The sequence below is a fragment of the Cercospora kikuchii genome (assembly GCF_019650295.1).
Source record: "Cercospora kikuchii DNA, contig_00009, whole genome shotgun sequence".
Taxonomy (NCBI): domain Eukaryota; kingdom Fungi; phylum Ascomycota; class Dothideomycetes; order Mycosphaerellales; family Mycosphaerellaceae; genus Cercospora; species Cercospora kikuchii.
Window position 1 is genome coordinate 643,738 of NW_025408590.1, and position 21,126 is coordinate 664,863.

A 21,126-nucleotide genomic window follows, 5' to 3' on the forward strand; every position below is an offset into this window, starting at 1 on the left:
TGAAAACTTCTTCTTCTTCTTCTTCTTCTTCTTTTGTGCTTTTCGACATCTCGTTTAGTAGGAAGATCGAAGAGACTCGCAATAAGCCCTCGTGAGATTGTTGGCCCGCAGGTTTTGGCGACGGATTTGATCCTTCGTACCGAATCAGGATCGGATCTTACGTTGTCCATGCTGGTGGAGCTCAGCTTGCATCTTTGGACATGATATTCAGGTTTTCGTTTGGATTAACCTTGGCGATTCTATTGATTTGAGGCTCGAAGTTGGACAGCTCTCTCGGGATAGATTATTAGATTTAGAGCCTTTACGTTAGGTACCGTTAAGATAGGGTCGAATACTAGCTACGGCTCCTACTCTATAATAGAGAAGGAGTCGCGATATTCGAGTAGCTGAGATTCTTGCTAGTTACAATTGCTATATCGGAGTTTGCTCTAGTAGTTTTAGTTTTTCCGATTGTCGGAAAGAGCTTACGAGCTTAACGGCCGGAATTTTTGGCTGCTTTCAACCCTATCTGCTCTAGATAGCGTTAACAGCAACGCTTGTCAAAGCACGTACCCTAGTATTTTCTGCGGCTGTATGGAGTATGTTGCCTCCAGATGTGCGCACTCCGAGTTGCGCCGTTCCCTTAACGTTAGCCCGTTCTGCTATAAAGTTCGATACCGAGGACAGGACCATAGCCTTCTGTTTAGGATCTTCCACTTGTCGCTGGAACCCGCTGCATTCTCCCCAGTTAGTATAGTCAGTAGCCATGGCGATGATGTCGTTTTGTGCTAGTTGAGTGGCATATGTTCCACTTATCTGTTCCTTTACCGATGCCATGGAACTATACGCGCCGAGTAGGAGCTTCTGAGCACTCACGCGCCTTCTTTATACTATCGGCAATTCTTCTCTCACTATCTTGCTTATCCTTTGATACAATCTTCCCCTATACGCTACGCTCTCTACAGAGGCATACAATTCAACTTTCGACGTTTCGATACTATATCTCAAGGAGTGAAGGTACTTGCGAGCCGAAACTCTGCACAGTAGCGTATGACACTACTTACTTCTAAATTGGTGCCACAGCTTCGACACTCAGCTTGGCCTGCTTTTCCGCAGTAGGGTGCGTGAGATCTTCAATCTTCTCCTGCACTGTCTGACGCCTATTGAAGAGGTCAGTGGAGAAACGCAAAACGAAGTTGGGCACACGGGGACGCACTCTTGTCGATCGTGCAGGTATTTGACAACCCAGGTCATAGCAATACAGCATACGGCGGATACTGCACTAAAAGGATATCCTTTGGGAAACCTCGGTGCTTCCACTGTCGGAAGCGTGAGAAGTGGCGTCCACACGGTAGTTGACTGCGCGATGGTGTTCATTGCGATGAGAGCGAAGGAGCGTTCATCCGCATCGTGCTTCAAAATGTCGTTAGCCCAGCCGTAAAGTACCGAAGACATCGAGTTGGTGGCTGATAGTGTGTTGAAAGCGAACCACTTTGCGGACTCTGGGACATGCCATATCGAAAGGATGGTCAACCCAATGAAGTTCCAGATGTGTGCGAGTGTGATAGCGCCCGCTCGAGTCAGGAACAAGTCTGCGCCAAAGCAAATAAAGAGCACGTAGAAAATGCCCAGGGCCGGGGCAGTTGTGCTGAGGTTATTGATTTTAGCAGTTGAAAAGCGCTTGAGGCTCTTCAGCCATAAGATGTAAGCTCCGGCAGAGCTACTGGTCCCCGCATTCCAGAAGAAGATGTCCCAGATGATCAGGATGTATATCCGCCAGCTAGTAAAGATGCGCTTGAACTTCTGCCAGCTGAAGCCGGTCGGAAGCTGGTGACCCTCTTTTTCCAGACGCTTTCTGGCGAGCTGCACTTCCTCCTTGGTGAGAAATGGCGACTTGCATTTGTCGGGTGTGCCAGGCAGCACAAAGAAGCCGATAATACCTAGGGGGATGGTGATGCCGGCGTTGATGATGAACATCCACCTCCAGCCCGCAAGGCCATGTACTCCATCGAGATTGTTCACAGCGGCAGCTTGCAACAAACCAGCCGTCAAGGTCCCCAGGTAGAGGCCGACGTAAAATACGCCACCTCTACGACTGATCTCGTCGCCGCGATACCAGGAACCGAAGATATAATGGACCTGCGACGAACTTGTCAGAGCTCCATCGGAACCCAGAGTTAGTCTTTGTTATACACACGCCAGGGAAAAAAGCTGCCTCTGCAGCAGCGTCAGCTATCGTCACGACTGTTGCTCGCATAACACATACCGAAAAGACCCACAAGAAAGCGATATGCCATCATCTCGCTGTAGCTATTGGCACGGTACTGGACGAGCGTGAAGATTCCCCATCCCACATCGAGTCCCGGGATGACGTACTTCATAGGTAGCTTGGTGAAGAGGATCGCAAAGGGCAGTTGGCCGACAACGGCGCCGAGACTGTACATTGTCTGGAAGTGGACCAGCTCGTTGCCATGGAATCCCAGATCCGCAGACATTCCTGAAACGTACGCATTGTCTATACATTGGTCAGCGATGGCCCCACGCGCAGGTACGGAGAGTGGTAAGTCGTAACTGATCTGGGGAACAGATGTCAGCAAAGTGTTCTCACGGCAATGCCATCACCACGCGCATACATTGGCCTGGTCCAGATATTTGCACCAGTACAGCACAAAAGCGTAGAGCGTGATGAGAATGTCCAACTTGCAGATCAAGAGGCGTTCCTCTCTGCTGTCGTCCGGATGGAACCACGGCTTGAAGAAGCGGCCCATGTTTGCCTGCCGAGCGTGCTGTTGGACTTGGTGGTGCTGGCAGAATAATTCCAAAGGCGAGTCTCACTCTCATCGCAGCGGCAACATTCCGGTATATGTAGTGCGTACAGACCCTTCAGATGTCCGAGTTTGAACGCCGATTGCACCATTGTGATAACAGCGAAGAGGCGCCGGGAGGAAGTGCAGGTGCGAGGTCCACAGCCAGGAGCAGTACGGCACATGCTGATAGAACGCGTGAGTTGACGTGCGTTTGTACTTCTCGCTTGACTGGGCGATGTGGTGCAGCATCCATGCATGGCAACAGAAGTGGATTGCATGGCACCATAGCTTGGCACCTTAGCTTGACGTTCTCGACATTGCACACTCCTGAGGGCGCCGCGCGAAAGCCGACGCCGACATCTCGCCTCTTGCGCTATCGTGCAACGTGGATGCATCACGACCGGCTATTGCCACTTGGCGAATGAGGCAATGCGCTATCGGGCAACGGACAAAGGGCTGCGTCTTCACCCTTTGGCAGGGAGCCGGAGACTTGCTTCTTCTTTGAAGTTCAACTTTGGTCCCAAGATCGGTCCCATCCAGGCCCTGAAGCAGACATAAATCCTTGGAGCAGCGCTGGAGATGCGCAAAGTAGGAGCAGATATGGGAGACCCTTAATTTTGTTGTGTATACCAAGATTCCGTTGTGCAGCAAAGCTTACGACAGGGAGCTTTCAGCGCCACGAGTCACGACACGATGGCTGTGTATACCCAGAAGCCTCCGGGTTCGGGTCAAATGATCCAGAAGGGAAGCACAGTGTCCAGAAGAGCTCTTTCAGCCGCGCCCATGCTTGCAGCTGTTTCTACTATTCCTTGCTTGCCACTCCATGCGCCACGTTGATGCACATATTGCTTGTCGTGCCACATGGAACACACCGCAGTGAATAAAAAGTGGACATCCAGTGTACGGACCCAGTCATGCCGCGACATGCTCCGCAATCTCCGGCATAGAGCGGCGGTGGGTCCGATCAGGACCCGGTTGTTAACCACTTACTCATGAGTATGTGAAGGTGCGCCATGAACGACATTTGAATAAGCCTTGTTATTGAACACCTTGCCATCGACGTAGTTGATCATTTCCGTGAGCGAAGGCGATCTCGCCCCTTCCCGCCAAATTGCATCCCTTTCCGCATCACCTCTCGAAGATTGGCTCCCGGGCAGCCCGCAGGCTTGGCGGCCGGAAGATTCGTTACGGAATCCACAGCGTAGATTCCTCTCTCTTCATCGAACTTATTGAATACCACCACGATCCTCAGTGTATGCGTCGTTCGCCGGTGACAGAGGCGCTTCTCACCATGCTAATCGCTCCTGAGCCTCAATTAATTCCCGATATTCTCGACCAAGCCTCCAGCGACCCCCGAGCATGCTCAAACTCTGCTGGGCTACATCAAAATTCCAAGCAGCCGAGTGATCTCCGCTCTCCTCACGAATCCACAAACAACTCATGGCAGTCCCATAAAGTGTGTCAAATGCCAGGGGACTCACGAGTGCCAAAGTGTCGCTCTGTTGTCCTTTGATGCGTTGCAGCGCGATATGAAGGTTCGTCAACATTGTCAAAGTATCTCTCGCGCAAGACTGGACCACTGCAAAGGCATGTGTTTGCAGTGCAAGTTCTTCCTCGGATTTGGCTCGCGTGGAAGTTTGATAGCCAGGGTCAGGCGTCATTTGCTCTGGGCAACAAAATTTATCAAGAAGGCTGTATAGTGCCGAGCGAGTGAGACACCAAGACGCAATCGTTGTGATCCAGCTGATCGGATCTGCTGAGCTGCAATCCGGTGGTGATGGATCTTTTCCTCCGTGCAACTCGTCAGCCATTTCTCGTATTTGGTGGAGATATTGGGTGGGGCCGTCTCGGGCGCGACGCTGTAGGTCAGCGACGCGCGCGAGGAGAGTGGCAGACCTGCAAAGACGCTGAAACGGTGATTTGGCGGTGTGATTCATGGAGGAGACTGGGTATCGGACTGCGGCAGACGTGTTGCCATTGTTCTACAAAGTGAGAACTGTCAATTCCGTACGGGCATATCATGTCGAAGGGGTTTCTGATCTGCTCACCCACACATCATCCGGTACTGGGAGGCAATCTGAGTCGGTGGGTGTATCAAAAGAACATCTTCGCCTACTTCCCACTGCGGCGGCTTGGTCAAGGATGAAGATAGCCCACCAGGCGCGACGTCTCTCTTCGAGACTGGTCCAGGTGCCCTAGATGTACAAACATGTAAGCTGGTGATGCTCGAAGATAACTATTGAATACGGAAGAGGTGTGTTAGCGCCTTTTATTTTACGTACTGGGCCTTCAATGATCTGCAGGATGTCTCCTGAAGTGGTTAAGCCCAGCGCATCCGCATACTTGGCACAAGCACCGATGCTCATCCACGCCGAAGGATATAGGCCATGACTGTATTCGTAAAGCGCAAGCAAGATCATGGCCTGCAGACACAATAATGAGAGGTTTCCCGATGACTGCAGAGGCACGAGGAATCTTTTCGCAACATGATAAATCTGAGGCAATTCAGCTGCTTCAAAGGGAGTTGCCATGAGCTTGATAGTAAGCATGAGCATAGCAAGTGCTGGTCCACCCGACTGCACCGCTGTGCCCAAGTCGAATCGCTTCTTGGATATGAAAGGAAACCAGAGGTGCACAGTGGCGAAAAATCGCTCACAGGCTTCCACAGCCGAAAGTCCGCGGTTGAGGACATGGAGGACGTCCTACATACGCAAGCCTACTTAGCGATGTTCCAGCATCATTCGGCAGAGCGAGATGGTCTCGGGGAACGAACCAGGGGAATTTCGATTGTGGCTGGGGGCAAACGTCCCTGCATACGCCGGAAACAATCAATATCCAAGAACATGGCCCGCGGAAAAGATTTCTGCTCGGCAGATGCTTTATTGTAGTCCCAGGACCGCTCGGAGTCGTCTAGGTAGGTCGAAGTGGAAAGAGCCGTCGCAGACTGTGGAGTCGAGGCGGGCGCATGAGGGTTCGTTAACGAGTCGGTATTTCTGTCGTGGTAGAAACAGAAATTCGAGGTTCGAGAACACAGCTCGCACCTCGGCAGCGCGCGATCGCATTTGCGTTTTTTGGATTTGCATGAGAGACATGCACTCTGAGCGAGAGGTTGCAAATTTTCGGCCATGAGGCGTGGGCAATGAATCTAGACCGTAGTGTAGACATGGTGAAGGTGGAAGTTCACTTCCGACTCTCGCTGGACGCGCCAATGCCCGCTAGCGTCGGCAGTCAGCGGGCTAAAGCGCTCTAGCGTCCGCTAGCGTCCGCTAGCGCCCGCCAACATTTATAGCAGACGTGCTCCGCAGACGGGATCCCAAGTGCAACACAGATGACTTGTACGATCCCGTGGCGTGTTCCACGAGTTATATAACGTGTTTGTTGACGCGTCCGAACATGTCAAACAGACGATCAGTCAGTTGCTCCCGCCCTTACAATCTTACCCGGGACAGGAAACCTGCTCTCGATATTGTACAGATTCTTTACGTTGCAGCCATGGACATGATTCCTCGATCAACCACCTTCTGCCCCGCGCCGGCGACGATTACGGAACAAAATCTGGAAGATCAAACGGGCAAAGTGTTCATTGTGACTGGAGCAACGGGTGGTATTGGAGAGGGTGTTGCCAACATTCTCTATCACCGCAACGGAACTGTCTACTTGGCCGCACGATCCGAATCGAAGGTCAATGATACTATCCTCCGGATCCGTAAAGAACACCAAAACTCCACAGGCAAGCTTGTGTTTCTGAAGCTTGTGCTTGACGATCTGACCACGATCAAATCATCTGCTGAGGAGTTCCTGTCCAAGGAATCTCGTCTTGATGTTTTGTTCAACAATGCCGGAGTCATGATACCTCCAACGGGCTCGAAGACCAAGCAGGGCTACGAACTCCAGTATGGTGTGAATAACCTTGCGCATTTTCTCCTGACCCATTTCTTGCGCCCTGTACTCGCTACGACTGCGAAGATCGCAGAGCCGTACAGTGTGCGCGTTATATGGGTCTCATCGAGCGCGGCTGACGGCGCTCCACGCCCGGCCATCGATTTCAAAAACATGGACTATGCGAAAGAGGAAGGCATGTGGGCCAAGTGTAGTCGCAGCAAGGCCGCCAGCGTTATCCACTCCGCCGAGTTCGCTCGTCGCGAGCAGCGTGCAGGAAGCGGCATTCTCAGTCTGGTGAGCGTCGTTCAACTACTTGATTGACCGGACTATAGTTGACCATCAGGCGGTAGGCGTTGAATCCAGGAAATTTTGTAACCAATCTGCAACAAAATATGCCCAAGATCCAACTCGCCATGTTTGTAAGTCGTAAACACGTCCATCGAATGCAGAATGTACCAGCTGACATTGGCACAGAAGATGATTGCACATCCGCCAATCAATGGTGCATACACGGAACTTTTCGCCGCATTCGATAAGTCCATCACGAGTGCCAACAATGGTGGTTGGGGTACGCATTGTTTTCAAATCTGATGTCAGTGCTAATGTGCTGACTCAACTTTTTAGTTTCTCCCTTTGGAAAGATTGAGAAGCCGCGAGCGGATCTTGTAGCCGAGGAAATTGGGCGCAAGCTTTGGACGTGGTCTGAGGAACAGACAAGGCCTTATCTCTAGGGATTAGCTTGTTCTATGATATTATCGACCAAGATATTCTATGTCAAAGTTAGATAGAAGATTTCATGACTTAGCGCGGCATGCTGGGATCACTTATAGCGTACATTTCTTCGCTAGGATATAAGCTTGATCTGTGTTTTTGTGTGCACCTGGGGTAGAAGTAGATATTAATAGTAAAAACTAAGATCTAACTGCAGGCCAAGTCTTGCGAATTTTGGCTTCCTAGCAAGTTAGGCTGGATGCTAATAGCTAATCTATACGTAAAGAGGCGTCAAACATCGTTCGTGATTTGCTGAAGGCTGCTCCGGGCTTTATCTGACCTCGAGGAAAAGCTTGCTTTCTTCGGGGCATAAGAAGATGCATTCCATTGCATTGTCCCTAGCCTGCCGGCAGAATAGAGATTAGTTGCGAGCCTCACCTTCGTCGTTTGCGTACCAAGCACGCCTGTCGCTCGCCGCTGCGGAGCTCGCCGTGGAGATATCTTGGCTGTCCGTACTGCCTCCTAGAGCAGACGAAGTTTCGTAGCCGGCACCACGTACAGATGTATCTCCTCGCCGGCCAGGTGATTGTGACGGCACCACCGGCCCTCAGCCAGCTGGCCACGCTTGACGGGTGGTACTTCCTTTAGTAGCAGATAGCAGATAGAACAACAACTACACACCACCTTACTACTCACAGCTTTCTCGTTCCGGACGTAACACTGGCCCACTGTTACGCCCTGTTTTATGGACCGTAACAGATACCAGGAAATATCCCTTGCTAATGAATGAGTGTGAATAGATCCTCCTAAGCTAGGGCTAGCTATCGCGACCGGCTACCTCTTTCCTTCTAAGAGCGCTTCAACGTTTCAATCTCCAGACATTCGATAGTAGCCTATTGTACAAAAGTTAGCTTAAGCTTCGGACTCCTTGACACTGGGAAGATTACGAGCTTTCCTCCTGCATCTCAACTACCAGTTGGACCGATTTTGGTCTCCCCGGTGTCGACTACCCTGCATGATCGCAGCCCACAAAGTCACAACCTCCTGTCCGCTCATTGTAACGTTCGCACGCATCACAAGCGTGTCCGCTCCATGATCCTGAGATGCCGATGTTGGGAATGGCAGAGTTTTCCTCTTGAGTATCAATGGGGGTAGCTGTGGCCAGTACAGCGAAAAGAGCCAAGAGCATAGGAAAATGCATTGTAAGATGTTTTGATAGCGGAGGAGTTGTAGTTGTGTAATTGTACGCGATTTGTGCTGTTTTGCTTGTTGAAACGAGCTACGTCGAAAAGAGAGATGTTCAATATATATACACGGATGGTCGCCTGAGATCTTGACATGCCCCACTGACTTATCTTTGCGGACGGAAATAGTCGCATTGGCCTTGACACAGGATACTCCCTGATTCACGCTTATGCCAACAGGTCGCAATGATGTTTGTCAAGATGTAAGCTACGGGGGATGGAATTTGGAGTTGGCTTTCTTCCCGTCTAGAGAACTGAATGCCAGGATTAAAAATCGGACCAATGTCGAGCCATCGAGCTACCGATAGTCCGATGATCACGGCTGTGCCTGGTTTTATGAGCGAAGCTTGCTGGTCTAGCCTTCTTTTCCATAGGCGACCGTTCCCTTGTTACGTGGCATCCATATTACGAATGCGCTGCTTGCAGACTTTTACGGGGCTGGGATAGATACTAGATGTATCGAACCGAGGACAGCCTTGCGTAGCAAAGAACGCTCTATAACGAACCCGACAACCGTTAGAGGCACTTGTTCAAGGCCATAAATGGGCTGTTTGTTGGCAATTAGAAGATGCGGAGCAATGGACGTGAGCCTAGCACACAGCGGTCGTGCTCTTGCGGTCCCTCGTTAAGGGCATGTCTTATCGCCAAAGTCTAACGCATGCTGAAGGTACGAAATTAGCACAAATTCGAGCTGATGTCGTTGAAACCCAAACAGAGCCCTAAAATGGTCGGATCGTTTCGACGAATTGCCTGAATAGAGATATGCCAAGCATAGTCCCCAGTTACTATGTCGCTGAGAATCTTGCGAAGCTTTAGTACCTCTTGCCATATCTCGACAGCGCAGGCAATTGGCCAAGTAAGCAGCTGGCGATTGTACGAAAGTGGGGAATCGATAAAGAAGCCGGAGGAAGACGTTCATTGCCATATGCCTGTAGGAAAGCACGAAGTCCTCGTGCTCCTCATGGTTCACAGCTCATGTTGGCCGAATGATGCCAGACTAAATTCGTTAAAGACAACGAGCTTGTGTGGCGCTAGAAAATCAATTGCAATCAAAAGTCGGGCTTTCCATCTTCTTTTTCACGATGCAGTCTGAAGCGAGTTTTTCCCTGTTGTTAGTAGCGCTTGCGTTCGCGGGCATAATGTCCGCGGCTGCGTTTGACGTAGAGCGCCACGACTGTGAGAATCAATAGTTGTATTTCATGCCTGCCCGAGCATTGTGGTCTACTGTTATCAGTGATATGCTGGGGTCGCGAGACAAGACAGGGTCGGCTAGGGTGGAACAGCGTTTGGTACAAGGTATGCATGTTGTCTGCATGCTTTACTCTCTGTCGTCTCCACTTTGAACATGGGTCCCGATAACTTCGACCAGCCTTCCTGGGTGCATACGACTACTACGAGTTGTTCGCCATGTGCCCCGGCTGAAACTATTTGAACCACGATAATCCAACAACCTTTCAAGTCTCCGACAAGGAGCCTCCTGATCTTTGTGATCGACTGTGAACTGGCATTGAGTGAGATGGAGCGATCTAAACTCAGTGAGGTCGGGATCGTATCGTGCGCCAGCCAAGCCCTTATCATCGGGGTCCGCCGGATGTTCAATCGTGGTCGCAAGCGTGTGGGACAACCCTATTGCGCACGGTCATACAACTGGTAAAGAGTTTGAGATCAAGGTGTGTCAAAGCGCTTAGGTGTTCGAGCAGGTCCGTTCTGAACCTCCATATCGCTGCTTCTACTCTTTGATAACACTTGAAAGTGCAATCAGCCGCGAACCTTCCGTATAATGATGTCTATCCTCGCTTGAATCCAGAAACTCTTTGAGCCTTTCTGCCACTACAGTCAGGCCCTGATTGTGAATGATATCGAATTTGGCACTGGTCCGTTGGCAGATCATAGTAACGAACAATCGCATTGCGCGATCGAGATCGACGAGACGAGAATCAATGCCGCGCTCGAACGATGAGCGTTGCAGCGCCCACGGTCGTTCGGCTGCCTTTTTTAATCTAATGTATCCAGACGGGCCAACAAACAACGGGGTCAATCTTCCTCCGAGCCGTGAGGCACGCATGCAAATCGCGGTGAGCTGCAGTAACAGCTACGTGCTGAAAACATATTCCTTTCGTTGCTGTCGGGTCTGACCGCTTTAGTATGACCCTAGCTGTTGAATCATGAACGTACGTTCATTTCACATTCAAATGTGAATTGGACGTGGATACAGGGCTGTGGAAAATATTGAACATTCGCGGCTATGCTCCGGCGCACAAGACTTGCTTGTCTCGAGCTGCGACTGCAGGTCATGTCCGTAGAGGGAACTTTGAATTCTGAACCTTGTGCCTGTTGCAACAACAACCTTATAAGCGCCCAGAGCATCTGCTCTTCCATGCGAACTTTCACCCCTGCTTTTCCCTCAAGAAGAGATTTTGCTGCCAAGAGCAAGACAAGTAGGGCACAAACCCCACGGCCTGGTACCCTGTGAGGTAGACGTTCGGTAGAGATGCTCATGAGACGCTCTCCCTTGACCCTGCAACCTGCCGTGAGAAAGGCATAGCGCTGTCCCGCCTACTGATAGTTGGTGTTAGTGGAGAGCTGCATGCTCAGCGCAGTCAAGAAATGTTTACCACAGCGGAGATTATGCGCACCCTAAGTGCCGTAGTCCACTCGTGCCTTGTCTCTCAGCCGCTCACCCAATTGAACTTCATTGCATACTGTCTTGATATCTTGCTAACACTGGCTATGTGGTAGAAGAATGCAGACCGTTCCTGAATTTGGGCTGGGAGCCGACGCTGTCAAGTCATCGAAATCAAGGTCGTTGTTGATGCGAACGCTCGCCATCGAACGGTAACGGAAGTCAGATGAGTAGACTGCCGGAGAGCCGCGTTTCGCAGGGCAACACCAACCAACCAATCAACGGAGCAACGAACCAACGTACGTTCTAAGCGTCTTCGCTGAACACCTACCCTGCGAACTTCGACGGCGTTCCTTACGTGCCCTACCTGTTATTTCTTTGGCAGAAAGCTTGCTTCTTCAGGTTAGCCAGCTTCGAGAAAGGCTTCCTGGGCGAGCTTGTCCGTACCCTATCGGCTATATCCTGGAAACCAGAATTGCCGCTTGGGGTAAGACCAGACACGGGATACGACACGGGTGGCCATGCCTCTAATTAATTCATTAGGTTCTTGTACTTACACGTCCATCCAGCACTGGGATTCCACAATGGCAGCAAGTACAGCAATCACGATACTATACTCAGCTCAGCATCTTTCTCCACCGCGACGTTGCTCTATCTGCACAGAATCACCACTACATTCCCAAGTTGTAGCCACACGGAGTCAACATGAATCTGTTCACTTTCAAAGCCACTCACAATGCGACTACTCCAGCAGACATACGGTCACCAATCAATTCAGGCGCGATGGAAGCATTGATTGATCAGCCGGGACCATCAAAGTGACGACAATTGCTGCGGACTGGTCGCAAATCTATCCGGTCTCCTGAATCTCAACGACCCGAAAGCCGTGCAAGCAGGCCTTAAGAATCGCAAAGAGCCCATCAAGATCTACGCCATGTCATTCATCATCCCACGCGAGGCTTCTTCCCGGTGGTCACTGGTGTCTCGCGGCGTTTCGTCAATGAGCCGGCCAGTGTCGGAGTTGGTTGGACGCTGTGAAACTACGCCATGATCGATCAGATGAAGCCTCACCAAAGCACACTAGAAATCATCGAAGCCGAGTGAGTTCCACTGAATGCGATCTTTATGACACATCTGCACATGGACCATGTGTCCGGCTTGCCCGATATTCCAAAGGAGACTCCGATCAACGTGGGGCCACATGGGGCCGAGTCAACCCTTCTGCTTACCGTGTTCAGCCAAGGCACCACCGACAACCTATCACATGAGCGACGACCACTCCGAGAATTCAATATTCCGAAAGACGCCGATGGCAAGTTCAAGGGAGTTATCGACATCTTCGGCGACGGCACGTACTCTGCTATTTTGACGCCTGGACACACTGCCGGCCATCTGGCCTCCGTCGGTCGCACGCCATCTGGTCCCGTGCTCATGACCGGCGACGTGTGCCACGCACGGTGGGGATCGGAGAATGGCGTCGAGCCTGGCAGTTCCCTCGCCGAACGTGATCCAAGCCGCGAGAGTCTACTCGGGCTGGAGGCGTTGAGCGATCGTCATCCTGACATGGTGGTCAAACTCGGGCACCAAGCTTGAACCGAAACCCACCTTCTTCACAGCTTTTGTACATACCATAGTATGCTTCATAGACCACGGTACCGCATGTGACTGCGGGTGTTTGTCGCTTGCTTCCAACTCGCTGAGATTCCACTGTCCGCTATACCATAAGCGACCACTTCCCCACACGAATGCCATTGCTTCCCGTCTCCTCCTAAGGCCGTGCAGCTCTCGTCAATCCGGCCTCGCGTGACGAAAAGCGATCCTGCCGGCTACATCGACCTCGGATCTCCCAGGCCTCCAGCAATGGATTATCTTCACTGCCAAGCATAGTTCTGCAGAACAGCGCCGAGAAAAGTTTTTCCCCTCGCCAAGTCATTTACCCGGATCATAACACCCTCCGGAACTTGTCTCCTAGTTGTGCATTAGCGAGTTCGCGGGTATACTCTTAGCAAATATCTGTAGGTGTATCTCTAGCAATTAGTGGCACGGTAATACTGAGTTTATCCGTGGTCATAACACCCACCGGAGTTTGTACAGCATCCAAGCGTTGGCAACACTGAACATATAATCTGAGTGATCAAGTCAAGGATTGATGGCCAAAGAAGATTGAATAACGAAACATCACAAACTAGGTCGACAACGCAACCATGATCTCGTCCGCAACGATCTTTACAGCCCTCTCTGTGCTCCTGAGCGATGTGGAAGCCGGCGTTGTGCCTGCAATTCAGGCTCGGGCGGCGTTGAACATAGCCACAGTGTCGTTGACTAACAACACCGGCACTCCCAACCACCTTGCATCCGGAATCATATTCGGTGTCCCAGACGATGACACCCAGATCCCTGCCAACATGTACACCGACTGGAAATATAACTTCGGTCGTGGGGGCGGCTGCGCACTGCCATCCCCTCGATCTGGATGGGTGAATGGCACCACTGAATATGAGGTTTGTGAACGCGAAGAAGTGTCGCAGTGGACGATGGCTGATGGACAGTCATCATAGAATCGGTTCCAGCAAACACTGGGAAACTATCGCAGCGCGCAAAAGTACGGCGCTAAGTTTATCTGCTTATTCGAATGCATGTACGGGCAGTGGGATGTAGAAAATGGTCCGTATCCTGGCGACAATGGAGACTGGGCCTCCTGGGACGAAATGACGCAGGTCTTTATTTCCGACTTGAAGAAGAATAACGTCGACCTGAGTGACTTCATCGTCGAGATCATCAACGAATCTGATGGCCCTTGGTACTGGAAGCGCTCGCAAGAGCAGGCATTTGAGATGTGGGGACGGTCGTACAAGGCGCTTCGATCGGCCTTTGGCTCTTTACTCGTTATTCAAGGTCCATCAACATCAGCTGAGCCCAGCTTGGGCAACAATTGGTGGACTGGCTTTGCCGAGTACGTCAAGACCAATGACGTTGTGCCCGACACTTGGACCTGGCACATGGAGACTGGGGGCGGAAACATGCTAGAGACTACGGATAACCTGCACAAGCTTCTTGATTACTATAGCCTGCCCTACAATAACGTCAACATCAATGAGTACGCCGTGGCAGCCGAGCAGGTACCAACCGCCGGAGCCTGGTGGATCGCACAGCTCGAACGTGTCAACATCCCTGGCCTCCGCGGTAACTGGCAAAGCGTTCCCAATCTATACGACTATCTCGCCAATCTGGTCTCTAAGCCCAATGCACCTAACGCGTCCCCCACGGCATCCGACTACTATCCAGTAGGCGAATACCAAGTCTACAAGTACTACGCCCAGAACATGACTGGCAACCGCCTGGGCACGATGCCTTCTGGCGACATGGCCCTGGATGTGTACGCCACTCAAGACACTGCCACACGTAAGGTCAAAGTTCTTTCTGGTGTCCGCCTGCAGACTGGTACGTGGACGATTGAGGTGAGCCCAGTCTCCGCGTTGGGCCTGCCGCCCAGTGGAAGCGTGACTATAGAGTGCCGGCAGTTCGATAACAACGGTCCCTGGGGCGCTGTGAACAGCGTCGGGAGCTGTGGCACGTACTACGATAGCGACTATGCCAACGATATGATCTCGATTACGCTGTATCAAAATGACAAGCAGACCGCTTATGCGTGGGAGATCTCATACTGAGCGAGTGTGTGATGAGATTGGGGGTTAGCAACCACCGTTGCGAATGCGTTGGAAATCGTAGTGGAGGCAACGCGTTCTTGTTCTTCCGGGAGAGGCAGCGCGTCAAAGTGATAGAGGGTCTTGAGAAGCTCGGGCATTTCTGAAGGGCGGAGGCAGCAAAACTCAAGGTAGCACGAGAATACTAAATGGAGACCTTGATCAACATCTGTGTGGCCACGAGTGCTACCGAATTTCTGAATGGGTCGTTAGCTGCACCTCGCTTATACACCGCAATTTTGGATTTAGTGTCCTCACGCACTCTCGAAATGATGCAGGTTCCATGGTCACGATTTCCTGATTGCGCAGTGTGAGCGCGCTGTAAGAGCTGTCTGATGTTTTTGCATAGGCAACACGGGTAGGAGTTCATGCGGAAAACTTCCAAGAAGATAATGATTGGACCTTGCATCTTCTCAGAATCAAATCTAGTTTCCGTCTCTCCTAACTGAGTCGTTGCGATAGTGGAGTCATAACTGCTGGCAATCACACCTGCTCGCTGGTACTGGCCTGTGGCTCCAACAATCTGATGCTCCCCTCGGCATCATGAAAAATCTCCCTCACCTTTATACACCTCAGCTGTGTCAGTTTCGATAAGCTGCTGTCATGATAATACAGATACCACTTGCCCCGAAACTGTACGATGGAATGGTGTGTTGTCCAACCCTCCACCGGCTCAAGGATTCTTCCTCGATACCTGAATGGCCCAAATGGCGAGTCCCCAACTGCATAGACAAGGAAATGCGTCGTACCGGTCGAATAGGAGAAGTAGTATCTACCACCATATTTATGCATCCAGGCAGCTTCAAAGAAACGTTTGTCAGGATTGGTGGAAAGGATAGGCTGGTCGTTCTCGTCGAAGATTGCGAGCTCCTGCACCTTGCTAGAGAAGCATCGCATGTCTGGGCCGAGCTTTGCAACGCGTGGAAAGAGCGCCGGAATTCCGGGGCCCAGCGGCTCGCCATCATGGTATTTGTCCCAGGAAAACGATCCTGATGACCAACACTGTAACTGTCCGCCATGGATACCGCCGAAGTAAAGGTAGGCTTCACCATCGTCATCCACGAAAGAAGCAGGATCAATGCTGTAGCTGCCAGCTATAGGTTCAGGGTCGGGTACGAAAGGTCCTTCAGGCCTATAGCTTACAGCTACTCCGATCCTGAAGATTTCGTCCTTGTCTCGGGCCGGAAAGTAGAGGTAGTATTTGCCGTTACACTCTGCTGCATCTGGAGCCCATAGTTGACGCTTTGCCCAAGGGATGTCTTGGAGTCGGAGGACTACGCCGTGGTCGGTGATGGGATCCTGAGGACTCGTGGAAGAGAAGACGTGGTAGTCTTGCATGTCGAAGTGATCACCATTAAAGTTCTCTGGCTTGTCGTTTTCCACATCGTGAGAGGGGTAGATGTAAATTCGGTCGTTGAAGACGTGGGCACTCGGATCGGCGGTGTATAGGTGTGTTATCAGTGGCTGGGGGTCCATTGTGAATGGTAACTTGTGGAAGTGAAGAAAGATGGTCGTGCAATATTTCGATCGCTCAAGTCTTGCGCTTTCCAGAGCGTCCAACACCAGATCCTGCGTATACAGTCTTTTCGCAGCAAGTAGTTTCGGTACTTGCTCCTAGACAAATAGCCTGAAATGTCGCGGCGAGGTTAGAAGACCTAAGCTAGGTTCATTTAGCCAGCATGTGGACCTATAGCCTATAGAGGCATGATCAAAGCTCTTGACGATCGTACCAAAAGAAGACGTCGTGGCTGGAGTGGCTTGAAGTCAGGCTGCAGTGCACCGGTGGGGCCGGAGGGTGTATCGCGTTCGCGTAACACTGCAGATCAACACATGAACTAAGTGCCACTGTGACAACAAGGCCGTCTTATCCAAACTCAGACCACTTATCGCTGCACCCGAGCCGGTATTGTCAACACCAACCCTGTCAAACTGGAGATGGAACAGAAGAAGGACTCGGCTGTCGAGCATATTGAACTGCAAGACGACCATGGCGACAGACGGGGCGTCTCCGCCGAACAACATATGACACTGATGCAAGGCGTCAAGAGATATCCCTGGTCCGTCTTCTGGTCTGTCATGGTGTCTTTGATCATCGTCATGGAAGGCTACGACATTGTGCTTTTTGGAGGGCTACTTGCCCAACCCGCGTTCAGACAAAGATACGGGATGTACTACGAGAAGTCTGGCTGGCAGATCGATGGCCCATGGCAGGTCGGCCTCCAGAATGCTACAACAGTCGGCACGATCTTTGGCGCATTGGCAAACGGATACCTGACAGATCGATTCGGGTATCGAAGAACAGTCATTGGTGCTTTAGTCTTCATGACGGGCACCATCGCCCTCCAGGTCTTTGCCACATCACTGGGAATGCTCGCAGCTGGCAATCTACTTTGCGGTCTACCTTGGGGTCTTTTTTCAATCCTCGCACCCGCCTACGCCTCCGAGATCTGCCCTACCGTCCTTCGTGGCTATCTAGCCAACTTTACTTGTTTCTGCTGGGCATTTGGCATGCTCATCTCCTCCGGAGTACAGCGAACACTTGCCAATTGTTCAGATGAATGGGCTTATCGGATCCCTTTCGCGATACAATGGGTCTGGCCGGTTCCTCTCATCTGTCTGCTCTGGTTCGCACCAGAGTCCCCGTGGATCTTAGTCCGCGCTGGAAAGCAGGAGGAGGCACAGAGAATGGTCAAGCGGCTAGCTGTCAAGTCAGAGCAGGTGGATGCTAGCGCCACGGTCGCAATGATGGAGCACACCACGGAGACTGAAATCAAGCTGGAGTCAGGTACTTCTTACCTGGACTGCTTTCGCGGAATCAATTTGCGTCGTACTGAAATTTGCTGCATGACATTCATGTGTCAGTACCTGGACAGCACGGTGATCACTGGCAACGCTGTTTACTTCTTCACGCAAGCTGGGATGGGTCCTACCGTTGCTTACAATCTATCCCTAGGATCGCTGGCGCTTTCTTGCGCTGGCGTCGTCGTCTCCTGGTTTCTTATCTATCATTTCGGCCGACGGACACTCTACTTCCTCTCATTATGCTGCTCTCTGGCTGGTCTCTTAGCTGTAGGAACAGCAGCCTCTATCAGCTCAAGCACTACGAGCAGCTACGTGCAGGCTGGGATCGTTCTGTGCTCCGTGTTGATTCGATTCGCTACGACTGGACCAATCTGTTACGCCATCATCACTGAGATGCCGGCCGTCAGCATTCGAAGTAAAACATTGTCGTTGGCCCGAATTTCCTACTATCTTGCCCAGATCGTGGTCTCGACAGCTCAAGCTTACCTTATCAACCCCACTGAGCTGAACCTGAAGGGCAAGACAGCGTTTGTGTGGTCAGGCACATGTGCTCTCATTGCCCTTTGGGCGTTTTATCGTTTGCCAGAAACCAAGGTACATGTCGTCAAGACTAAAAACTCTGCGCAGTGTTGCTGACTTGCCAACAGGACCGTTTGTTTGAGGAGATTGACCTTCTGTTCTCGCAAAAGATCAGCGCTCGAAAATTCCGTACCACCAAGGTTGATGTATTCCAGCGGGACGCCATCATCGCAGGAAAAGAAGCCGTAGTCTGACAAATGCCTTGGTTAGCAGACGGTCAAATTTCTAGGACTAGTCCTTGCTGCTGGACTAGAAATATTACTCCAAAATTGCATATTGCCACGGTACAGGAACCCTCGTGCTCTAGCTACGTTGCGTGGGCTGAATCTTTTCTTATACAGCCATCGTGAACTCTAGCCTAACACTGTTGATCTACTACTGTTTATCCTATTCGAGTCCACCCGTATTGACCCCTGCATCGGCAAAAGCAGTGTCTTCTCCGCAGCCGCGAGCTCGAAGGAAACGCTTTCGAGCGAACATTGCTGCGCCGAGGCCACACCCTCCACCAAATGCGTAAATATTCTACACATTTCGGAGAGTCGCAGCACAGGCGTCTTTCACGAGTGTGCCGTATCAGAGGCAGTGTCTTGACGACCAACACACTCGATGCGGCGTTTGCAGCCGACTGCTCCTTCGCTGGTCGTACCTTTACCTTGCGCAGAATGTCTGAGGCAAACTCTCCCTCGAATTGAGGAACGCGCATCATCGATGGAAGTAGTTGTCGTTCTTTCGGGATCTCCAGGCTAATATCTATAATCACGGCCACGGAAAACACATTAATCGTTACAACATCAGACAACGATAATTCTTTGCAGCCTATCATCTCCTTCGGAAAGATAGGAAGATCTGACTCTACATAGTCTGCTCTGCTGATCGACTAAAAGCTTAGTAACATTGGAAAAAGCTTACAGTTCTACGCTTTCCTAGAAGTAGAGGCTTTCTTCTCTGGGTCTATTAGGCTAGGTAAGGAATTCTAGACCTAACTTCGACTTTTCTTTGCAAAAGCCAAACGTACCACTGTTGAACACCGGCAAGAAAAGCTGTCCCATACTAGACAGAAAAAAACACGACTGTTGGCGCGTAGCATCGCGGGCGTGTTCGAGACTGCGCTTCCCCGGCTTGGCCAATTTTGCACGAAACAACACGATTTCAAGCAGACACATTTCACAGTAAGCTTCATCCATGATCCAGGGTCGACCCTGAAGCCAATATCGACCAAAAGAGAAAATTTGTTGCATTGCATCGTCCGTGAATCGAACACGGGGCCCGTCGATTTTCATTTGATTCAATTGAATTGAATGGCAACGACGGATTTTACCACTAAACCAACGATGCTGGTTGAGGGTTGAGTCTCGCTTGATGTAAGGCCTCGATGGAATTTGAATATATGAAAGCTGTATTTTGTGCCGACGATGAGCCGTGGCGATGCCAATCATGCTCACGAGGTTCCTTTCCTGTTGGCGGTAACCATGGAATTCACTCGTGCCAAAGCCGTCCGCCGGGGCCATTTATCTTGAGATTTGTCTGTTCGCCACAGCAGCCATGGCAGACACAAAGCGTTGTCAAGAATCGACGTCTTTCCCAAATGTTTCCAGTGTGCCGAGGGTGGAGTTGCCAAGTCCTTGCTCTGATTGGTTGGTTCCAAACTGTCTCCTCCCGTGAGGCGATGCCATCTGATGATGCTGATCGCGCAGTGGCGTGGGGTTCAGGAGCCGTCCCTTTTCGAAGGAATATGCATTGATCTGCGAGCGCGCGCTTCGTGCGAACTCGGATCTGACGCGACTGGATCTGACAGCACATTTCCTGCGCCGCGCAGCACGAACGCATGTGTGACCGCCCAACACGCTGTTCCATCTCGCGCAGTCCGCCAAAAGTGTCCCGGAGCTTCCAGCATGCCTGACATGCAGTGGCGCAAGGCTGACAGCTAATCAAGCCGAGAGGACGCAAAGCCGATGCCAAATGGTGGTATCTATCGCCCGGAGGGCTTGGAGTTGCGTTTCATCGTTGCATCTCTCGCCGTATGAGTATATCGCAGCTCCTGTCCACGACTTGCGGTATGCATCCAGACTTCCTAGCTGCCAACATGATGGATCTTCAAGCTAGCAAAGCCAATGAGGTTCACGTCTCATGCGGGAGCCAACTCAATTCCACCAGGACCTATCACGTTGCTATAAACACAAGCCACCGTCTGCACGCAGATGCGGTCCGCTCGGGGCCAGGCCGACAAGTCTGAGAACTGGTTTGGTGTTAGGATCTGAAAAGACCCCTGCGCATGTGATCATGTCTGCAGACGTTATAACATTTATCTCTGGAGGAGATCTCGTCGTTGACCTTAGGCACGACCCCAAGGTTCTATTCGGAGCTGTTTCGAAGCTGCCGGTTAGGGAAGTCCCTGCCCTGATGCAGTCCGGCGCTGTTCTATATTATATAATTGGGCAGTCTTCAGCAAGCCTGTCAGCTAGGGGCTCAGCGGTGCAGCGAGAGGCCCGCAGCTATTGCATTCAATCACTGGCTTCACGTGCTTCGCATTCAGCGTGTTCGTTGGCTTTCGCGTGGCGGCGTTTCCTTTCAGCTTGATATGTGCATGGAGTCTGGCCCTGAGTGCATCGCACAATGTACATGCTCTCTTCTTCACTTCCTGCTACTTTCGACGATACCGCCAAGGAACTGCGATACCAATGCCACATTTCGCGATGTCTTTGCCAAGGCGAGGAGCGTTGTCTACGAGCTTCATATCGGCATGACTTTCACATCTGTCATCGCTCCAGGCGAATGACGAGAGCAAACTTGTCCCA

At 51.3% G+C, this 21,126-nt stretch overlaps 7 protein-coding genes across 7 annotated transcripts; 5 read left to right on the forward strand and 2 right to left on the reverse strand.

Annotated features, from left to right (window-relative positions):
- Nucleotides 1–1,045: 1,045 nt before the first annotated feature.
- On the reverse strand, nt 1,046–2,747 carry CKM354_001236600 (uncharacterized protein; the record flags this gene model as incomplete). The annotated part of the gene is made up of 5 exons (XM_044807886.1): nt 1,046–1,139; nt 1,196–2,118; nt 2,177–2,196; nt 2,246–2,555; nt 2,613–2,747. 5 exons carry the CDS (start codon nt 2,745–2,747, stop codon nt 1,046–1,048), a joined length of 1,482 nt encoding a protein of 493 aa, XP_044663821.1.
- A 3,531-nt stretch (nt 2,748–6,278) lies between these two features.
- Nucleotides 6,279–7,399, forward strand: CKM354_001236700 (uncharacterized protein; the record flags this gene model as incomplete). Its single annotated transcript, XM_044807887.1, has 4 exons — nt 6,279–6,962; nt 7,019–7,087; nt 7,143–7,236; nt 7,293–7,399. The coding sequence occupies 4 exons, from the start codon at nt 6,279–6,281 to the stop codon at nt 7,397–7,399; spliced, it is 954 nt and encodes a 317-aa protein (XP_044663822.1).
- A 4,552-nt stretch (nt 7,400–11,951) lies between these two features.
- Nucleotides 11,952–12,297, forward strand: CKM354_001236800 (uncharacterized protein; the record flags this gene model as incomplete). The annotated part of the gene is made up of 2 exons (XM_044807888.1): nt 11,952–12,007; nt 12,066–12,297. The coding sequence occupies 2 exons, from the start codon at nt 11,952–11,954 to the stop codon at nt 12,295–12,297; spliced, it is 288 nt and encodes a 95-aa protein (XP_044663823.1).
- Nucleotides 12,298–12,386: 89 nt separating this feature from the next.
- CKM354_001236900 (uncharacterized protein) lies at nt 12,387–12,839 on the forward strand (the record flags this gene model as incomplete). The annotated part of the gene is made up of 1 exon (XM_044807889.1): nt 12,387–12,839. The coding sequence occupies one exon, from the start codon at nt 12,387–12,389 to the stop codon at nt 12,837–12,839; it is 453 nt and encodes a 150-aa protein (XP_044663824.1).
- Nucleotides 12,840–13,450: 611 nt separating this feature from the next.
- CKM354_001237000 (uncharacterized protein) lies at nt 13,451–14,914 on the forward strand (the record flags this gene model as incomplete). The annotated part of the gene is made up of 2 exons (XM_044807890.1): nt 13,451–13,747; nt 13,805–14,914. The coding sequence occupies 2 exons, from the start codon at nt 13,451–13,453 to the stop codon at nt 14,912–14,914; spliced, it is 1,407 nt and encodes a 468-aa protein (XP_044663825.1).
- Nucleotides 14,915–15,433: 519 nt separating this feature from the next.
- Nucleotides 15,434–16,426, reverse strand: CKM354_001237100 (uncharacterized protein; the record flags this gene model as incomplete). The annotated part of the gene is made up of 1 exon (XM_044807891.1): nt 15,434–16,426. One exon carries the CDS (start codon nt 16,424–16,426, stop codon nt 15,434–15,436), a length of 993 nt encoding a protein of 330 aa, XP_044663826.1.
- A 459-nt stretch (nt 16,427–16,885) lies between these two features.
- Nucleotides 16,886–18,525, forward strand: CKM354_001237200 (uncharacterized protein; the record flags this gene model as incomplete). The annotated part of the gene is made up of 2 exons (XM_044807892.1): nt 16,886–18,346; nt 18,400–18,525. The coding sequence occupies 2 exons, from the start codon at nt 16,886–16,888 to the stop codon at nt 18,523–18,525; spliced, it is 1,587 nt and encodes a 528-aa protein (XP_044663827.1).
- Between the last annotated feature and the right edge of the window lie 2,601 nt (nt 18,526–21,126).